Source organism: Hipposideros armiger, unplaced genomic scaffold (genome assembly GCF_001890085.2).
Source record: "Hipposideros armiger isolate ML-2016 unplaced genomic scaffold, ASM189008v1 scaffold_34, whole genome shotgun sequence".
In the NCBI taxonomy this organism is placed as follows: domain Eukaryota; kingdom Metazoa; phylum Chordata; class Mammalia; order Chiroptera; family Hipposideridae; genus Hipposideros; species Hipposideros armiger.
Genome location: NW_017731384.1, coordinates 1,076,114 through 1,084,015, shown reverse-complemented (window position 1 = coordinate 1,084,015; position 7,902 = coordinate 1,076,114). Strand labels below are relative to the sequence as shown.

At 39.0% G+C, this 7,902-nt stretch overlaps 1 protein-coding gene and 1 long non-coding RNA gene across 2 annotated transcripts in view; one reads left to right on the top strand and one right to left on the bottom strand.

Moving 5' to 3' along the window:
• The window catches only part of EFCAB3 (EF-hand calcium binding domain 3), a 112,764-nt gene that overhangs the window by 21,715 nt on the left and 83,147 nt on the right, over positions 1 to 7,902 (bottom strand). Inside the window, exons 27-29 of the mRNA XM_019637785.1 lie at positions 6,056 to 6,160; positions 3,794 to 3,895; positions 388 to 478 (exon numbers count right to left, since the gene is read on the bottom strand). Of these exons, the coding sequence (XP_019493330.1) occupies positions 388 to 478; positions 3,794 to 3,895; positions 6,056 to 6,160 (298 nt within the window). The remainder of the gene's footprint in view (positions 1 to 387; positions 479 to 3,793; positions 3,896 to 6,055; positions 6,161 to 7,902) is intronic.
• Positions 3,763 to 7,902, top strand: part of LOC109380325 (uncharacterized) — an 87,418-nt gene continuing 83,278 nt past the window's right edge. The window contains exon 1 of the long non-coding RNA XR_002123436.1: positions 3,763 to 3,834. This is a non-coding gene — a long non-coding RNA (uncharacterized LOC109380325). The remainder of the gene's footprint in view (positions 3,835 to 7,902) is intronic.

Below are 7,902 nucleotides of genomic sequence, written 5' to 3'. Positions count from 1 at the left end.
GAACCGCTGTTGCTCAGAGCTCAAACTCTTGAGCGAGCTCTTAACCAACTGAGCCACTCGACCGGCCCTAAAATATCTTAATGTATAACTGACAGCTTCTTAAACCCTCTAGGGTATTCTGTCCCCTCACACAAAAATAGCTTCTCACTTGGGAGAACAGGAAGGAGAACTCTTTGTCCCTCCAATCAAAAAGGACATATATTTTTTTCTCTTCATAAACATTTTTATCTTCAATTCAGATGTTTGTTTTTAAACTTATCATAGAATAGATATTTTAAGAGCATCCTAACTTGTTTCACCATCGCCTTTATGAGTATTTAATATATTCATCAGCTTAATAATTCTTTATCTTCATATATTTATCACCTTAATACATTCATAACTTACCTCTTGCCATGGGAGCTGGGTACCTTTGTTAGAGGATTCAGCTTAAGTTTCAACTTACTGTCAGAAACTGCCATGTTGTCAGTAACTCTGTCTGGAATTCAGAAGGTGCAATTAAGGATCAAATAACAGATTAATTTCTCTATATTCTTTTGCAACCTTCCTAGTTCAAGACCTGGTGTTTGAAGTCCAGGGCGTCAAGGAATGGTAATATGTGTAAATTCAAGTTAGAGGTTTGTGCAAAGTTGAAAGGCCGTGTGGAAGAACCTCTTTTGCTATTCCAAGATCTCTAAGCAAAATTTCTTGCCATTGTTCCCCCTTCAAGTAGTATCATTCTGATCCTATATAAAGATAAATGGTACCATGTGACACAGATAAAGCATCTGGAAACATGTGGAAAAAGTTATTTAAAGACAAAATTTATTTTTGAAATCAGTAGACTGATTAATTGACAGAGAGTAAAATGTCACAGCATTTCCAAAATATTTACCTAATTGTTTATATCTTGAGTACCTGCCTGGGAGTAAGTAGATTTTCCCAGGGTTTCCTCCTGGGAAGTCCACCCCTGCCCTGTCAGTTATTATAAACCCACAGATCTTTCTGAAAAGTGGAACGGGGGTGGGATACAATGCTGTTTTGCCACCCTAGACACTCCTGAATGGATTCAGTCGCTATGGCCTGCCTAGTCCTTCCCTTTCCACCTCTGTATTGTTTGAGAAGTAGGGCCTGTGGACCAGAAGCTGGGTAGGAGGCGCTTCTCATTTTATTGTTGGTTTTCTCTCTCCAATTGTCTTTTCAAAATGTAGACTGTATATTAGGTGGTTCACTGACAAGAAAACTGGGCTGCTGACTTAGGAACAATAAACAATCATATACTATTAAACCATGAAGAAAAAGTCTCTGAGTGTATGGTCAGAGTTTGATCAATTTTCCCAGGCCTTCATCTCAGAGCCTAGAAAGCATTTGCTTCTAAACAACTCAATTACGTGTGCTCAAAATCTGAAAACCTACCGCAGAGCTGGGAACTCCGGAGAGGAGTTCAACAATTTAGGCACTGGAAAGGTACTGTGAAGTCATCCTCCTGGCTCAAAATTATCATTACTTAAAAAAACTACCTTCAATCTCTCACAGAGATGATAGATTAAAAAAAAAAAGAAAGACTCGGTAGATTCCCACAAAATCCTGATATTTACCTACTTTTAGGTTGTGCTACTTTCTACTTCTGGGCTTCAATCAGATCAAGAATCCCATAAAGGGTTTGTTCCATCATACAACTGTGACCTCATTCACTTCTCAGGCTCAGGCCCAGGGTGAGAATGACTCACAGGCTCCTTCTAGCTTTAGAGCAATTGTGTTTTCAACATAGTTCCTTTAGCACCTGTGGATGTCAATTACAGAATCAGAGCATTTGACACTGTTGGGATTTTAGGGAAGGGGAAGTTTTGTTTTTTAAATACTATATTAATATATTTTCATGTTAAACATTAGTGAATTGAAAGTTGTTCAAGTACAAAATTTTACCCAATTGCCTTGATGAAGAACAATTTCATTAATTAAGCCTAGGAAGAGGGACAAAAAAAAATCAAACTCTTCCAGGTTTGTAGTCAGTCTATAGTATTATTGATTTAAAAAGAATGATTGAATAAAGGATTATGATTGTTTTCATCAGAAACTTTAATATTCAAGATCAAATATGTCTCATGGTATTGTAAATCCTCTAGCACAGGAGTTTGGAGTATCTGTAGACCTCAGGATGGCTGAGCACAGATACCTCTGGCCCCCTAGGCTTAGGGTGAGCCCCCACTATTGTTTCAGGCTTCATTTAGTCGCTCTAATTCTAAAGGTTTCCTATTATTATGAGACTAACTTGACTTTTCCCTCGTCGTTCCAAACACGGTACATTGCCTCCCATTCTGGCCAGGAATACAGAGGCAAAGAAAGGGAAGGTTTAATTTACAAATTAATGAAACAAATATTTAATAAGGGCCTGCTACGGTAATCTAGGGGCTACCAAGATTTAAAGTGGGGATAATGGCAGTTCTTATTGGATGGGGTTGTTGAGAAGTAGAATTTTAAAATTATTATTATTATTAATTTCTTTTTAATATTGTGGTAAAATGCATATATCATAAACCTTACTATCTTAACCATTTTTAAGTGTACAGTTCAGTATTGTTAAGTATATTCACATTATTGAACTTCATCATCTTATAAAAGTGAAACTCTATATTCATTAAACAATAACTCCCCAATTACCCTTCCCCTTCCTGGCAGCTACCATTCTACTTTCTGTTTCTATGAATTTGGCTGCTTGAGAAACCTCATGTAAGTGCAATCATACAGTATCTGTCTTTTTGTGACTGGCTTATTTCAGTTAGCATAATGTCCTCAAGATTCATTCATGTTGTAGCGTGTGTCAGAATTTCCTTCCTTTTTAAGGCTGAATAATAATTTATCTGTTGATGGACATTTGGGTTGCTTCCACCTTTTGGCTATTATGAATAATGCTATGCTATGACGTCTGACAATTAAGTTCGTGAACTCATCCTAGAAAAAGTGCTACAGACCTAATTGCTGAATATCACTATGGTCACCTTCGAAGTATTCCCCTTGGGAAGCTATGCACTGATGCAAGCACCTAGTCCAACCTTCAAAGCAATGTTGGAATTCTTTTTCTGGAATGGCCATCAAAGCTGTCATCATATTACCTTGAATGTCCTGAATGTCATCAAAATGTCTTCCTTTCATTATTTCCTTTGTCTTCAGGTAAAGAAAGAAGTCATTGGGGGCCAGATCAGGTGAGTAGGGAGGGTGTTCCAATACAGTTATATGTTTAGTGGCTAAAAACCCCCTCACAGACAGTGCCGTGTGAACTGGTGCATTGTCGTGATGCAAGAGCCATGAGTTGTTGGCAGAAAGTTCAGGTCGTTTTCATCTAACTTTTTCATGCAGCATTTTCAGCACTTCCAAATAGCAAACTTGGTTCACTGTTTGTCCAGTTGGTACAAATTCATAATGAATAGTCCCTCCAATATAAAAATTTTTTAGCAACATTGTTGCAACAAGTTCACGAACTTAATTGTCAGAACTTATATATTAGAGCTTCTCTATATCCCTAATAAGTGTGGCTTTAGAAATTTTCACATAGAACCCCACAACCCAACCATCATTAAGGCACAGTAAAGTCAAAAGCCCCTGGTCTATATGGAAGATACTGACGCTGCCAAGAATAAGAACAGCAATAAAGGAAGAAGACAGTGAGTCCAGTGCTATTTCTTACAAAATGCTTTTCTTGTGTGGGAATTGTGTTTTCTAAACAGGTTTTATCGGACATACACATATATAATTTCAGCAATTTTCACACAAGAGCCCATTAATCCCAGCTTCAAAGGCTGTGCTAAATCCTCACCGTGAATTGGCAGAGTTTTCAGCAGCTCCTTCTCCTCATCGGTGAGTACGAGCCCAATTTTCCTCAGCACATTGTCCAGATTACTGACATCAGCCTTCTCTTCTTTGGAAAGATAGGGATTATTAATTTGTAAGAATTTTAGGAATGGACTAATAATGATTGATTTCAAATTATGTGAAAGATCACCTATGTACCATCATCCTTAATTAGTAGAGCAAATTGACCATGAAACTTGTTAAACTATGTAGATTTGAAGGACATGTGAGTGTGTTCAGTTAGATATAGAATTTATGCTTTTAATTCAAGCTGAAGAAAAGCTTATATAATTCCAGATACAAGTCAAATGTCATTGTATTTCTGAATTATGGGGTCTTTTGACACACACAGTAAGCATATTTCGTGGCGATCCTATAACAGCTTCACCTTGAGACAGAACAGTGCTGACCTGTATTTTAGTTGTTTAAACAATGGTGAAGTAGAAAACATTATTGGTGAAAACAAGCTCTATATATAGGAGAAATCCCAAATCAAACAGCAAGATTATAAAACAAACATTTAATCATCAAATTTATAGGGAGTCAACTTAGTATGTCAGTAATAGCCCCAAGAGAAAACTACTGTTTAAAAACATCTTTTTTTTTCTTTTCTATAGAGCATTAGGTCTTAGTAAATAATGAATTCCTTTTCACCACAGCTTCTTACTCACCTTAAAAGCTTTTGCTCATTCATCGCCACATTCAAATCAACCATTTCATTCTCTGTATGAAAAGCATTCAGGCATAGACACCAACTCTTAGACTTAGGAGGATGATAAGAAAAATTTATGTTGCAATATAAAGTGTTAGAATTCAGCTGTTTTTCATGATTTTCTTTAGTAACTTTTAACTCAAAATAAGCAAGAAACAGAGGAACGAAAAAGATCACAATGATAATTTAAAGTGAGCATTCAACAGGTGGCAGGATGGCTCAGCTTAAAAAAAAGAAAAAAAAAGATTGATCAATAAAGTGAGCATTCATTTAATGAATACCACTTTCTATAAAGTGTCAAATGACCCTTAACAGAGAAGTTTAATAGTAGTCCCTTCTAATAGGCCTCTCCCTTCAGACACATTTCAGTAGACAAGACTGAATTTGAAATTAGACGTCATTTATTTACATAAGCAGCTGACAGTTAAACAGTAAGTGTGCCACCTTCCCACTCTCTAAATTTGGCTTATGTTTTCCACCTCCATCCCATAGGACTGTGAACTATTTGAGGGCAGGGACCATGCCTTAATTTTCTTTATTCTACCAGGCATAAATTGTTCACTCTCTAGTTCAGTGTTTTGCATACTTCGTGTTAGCTAATGAATGAAAGAATTCCAGTGGTACAGAAATAGTCGCACTATTGGATTAGAAAACAATATCATCATTTTTTTTAATCAAGGGTTTTAAAAATACTTAATTGGTAACAATATCTTATCGTGTAGAAATCATGTTGAGGACCCCCTAGTTAATATGTGGGGAGAATATTACAATGAAAAAGTGATTTATGTTGACTTTTTTCACGATTAGAAGAGGGGCTAGACAAAATGATTGATAATTACCAAGTGTTGCTAAACCAAGGGAGAGTGAAGTTTTAAACTAATAGAAGCTAGGCCCTGTTAAGGCCAGATACAGGTAAGGATAGCAAGGGCGATGTTTGCTGGTAGCACTGGCCTACCTTAGCTACACCTGCCAATCACTAGTGGAGAACAGGAAGCCTGAATTAGGGGAGAAGAACCATTTGTTCATTTTGGGCTGGCATGTGCTGGCGCTACTGAGAGATGTGCTGCCTTGGCTTTCTGATTGAAGCTTGTTTTTCATCAGGTATTTGATCAGACTCACAGGCTCTGTGACTGAATCAAAAACCCTCTACCAGGGGAAATCTTAGCCTGAGGCTCATTTCTTAGCAATGGCTTCCTATTGAATTATCCTTTCTTTGCCTCTTGGACATTTTTATCTGGTTAAATTGGTCTTATTGAGTCATTCATGAAACTTTATCTTATAGATAAAAAAGGCACACATGGGCAGGAAAGAAGGAAGATATATGAAGCAAATATGGCAAAACAGTGACCTCTGTTAACTCTAGCCAGTGGATACACAAGTGTTTGTTATATTGTTCTCTGTTTTTATGTGTGCTTGACGTATTTCATAGAAATGAAAAAATAGGTTTATTTTCAGAAGCCCTCGTATAGAAGCCCTAAGACTCCCGCTTGGTACAGTTGTATCTGAAATACCTACTGTCAACCGACAGGTGGTGCAGTAAGTCCTCACAGTCCTCTTTCTCAAACTGGAGTCCCATGCTCTTCATAAGGGCGTCCAGGTTGCTGACACTGACTCTTTTCCCTTCGGAAAGAAGAGGATGAAAAGAAGAAATAGAAGCAAGTCCAAGAAGGGGAAAATGCTCACTTTGAGAATGTGTTCGCCCCAAGTGGGGAGTGCAACACTGGCCATTTAAGGGAACCCAGATAGTGTTGAAGTTGAGAAAAGTCCTCCCTCAACATTGCATCATACCTTTTAATTGAAGTAATCACGGATAAAAAAGAAGAATTAGACAAGTCTGATGAATGGTGATAAAGATCACCAACCTAAATGAGATCACAAGTTCAAACTTGCTACGATTAACAATGACTTCCTCAAAGGTAGTTCTACCCGAAAAAGAATAGTAGGTCATGAGGCATAAATTCAGTATCAGTAAACCAGTGGAAAAGACAGGTTCTATCCAAAATTTAAAAAGCAAATACAAATCACAATACATTGTAGCTGTGGTTCTTATGATTTCTACCTTTGAAAGGCTTCACACTATCCAGTAATGGTTTCTTATATACCTTTCCATCTCCTGTAAGATATGATAAAATTCAAGTGAAAAGAAAAAGGATAAGGAACTCTATAATTTTATAAGACCTTATATGATTTGCCCAGAAATTCATTCTATTTTATCCTCAAATAATAATGGAAGATAAGGAGTGTTCTCAGTGTGTCCATCTATCCCCTAGCTGGAAGTAGTTAATGCGGATCACACACACACACACACACACACACACACACACACACACACACACATACACATCCTTCTTCTCGTTCGTTCTCTTTTTTAACTGTACTTTGACCCTCTGCCTTTCTCACTTTTCCTTGCCTGGGCACTAGGCCCATGGGGTATTCCTATGTGTTTACAGCTTATTGGTAGGACCTATAAACAGATGGTATTATAGTTAACCCAAACAGTAATGTAAAACAATATTTAAATAAAAATTTTTGTTCTCTAAACAAACTCTTCATAAATGGAGGTGAAATTCAACAGGGACAGAGAACAAGGGACATCAGCCAGACCAACTCATCCCCACAGTGGCTGTCTGTCCCCAGAGGCCTCCATCCTGTGGCAGGGGTGTCTGCAGTGTTGACAGAACCCTCGGCACCTGGTGTGTGACTGCAGTCGTCCCCATCACAGGCCATCTATCTGCCTCTTTCTGCATCTCTAGCCATCTTCCTCTCTCAGAGCCAATATCCTAAGAATGCTGCAGTTCTCATAACTGGCCCCTTGAGAGCAATGTAGGGGACTGCTAGACACAGCGAGTGGCCACAGCCTTAGGTCTATGTGGGGAGAATTCAGATGAGCAGTGAGCGTTTGCTCCCCAGGGGCACTAGCCTACTTGGTGATGTGCTGGCTCGCTCTTGCCTGGGAGACAACTGGGGGCAGGAACTATGAGGGGAAAGGATGTCTATGTGGGGGTCCCTTGGGACTGGGCGGGAGGTACAGGTGAAGCACAGGCTGACCTCTAAGGTCTTTGTGGGCAAGCCTCCACAGGTGCCCAGGAGGTGGGACTTTTTTTTTTTAAGATTTTTTTTTTAATTGGGTAATTGGGGGGGGGATGGGAACAGTGCTGGGGAATTAGGGGAAGGGGAACAGACAAGTTGCTGTCGTTTTTTGTTCTTCAGTCTAGTTGTGGAGGACGCTGCTTCACTGGCCCAAGTTGGTACCATCATTGCGCTCTTCCCTGGCGAGGCAGATCAGTTGCCGGCTTCTAGACGGCCGCTCACTGCGGCTGCTGGCCGCTCACGCTGGCTGCTGGCTACATACGGTAGCCCAT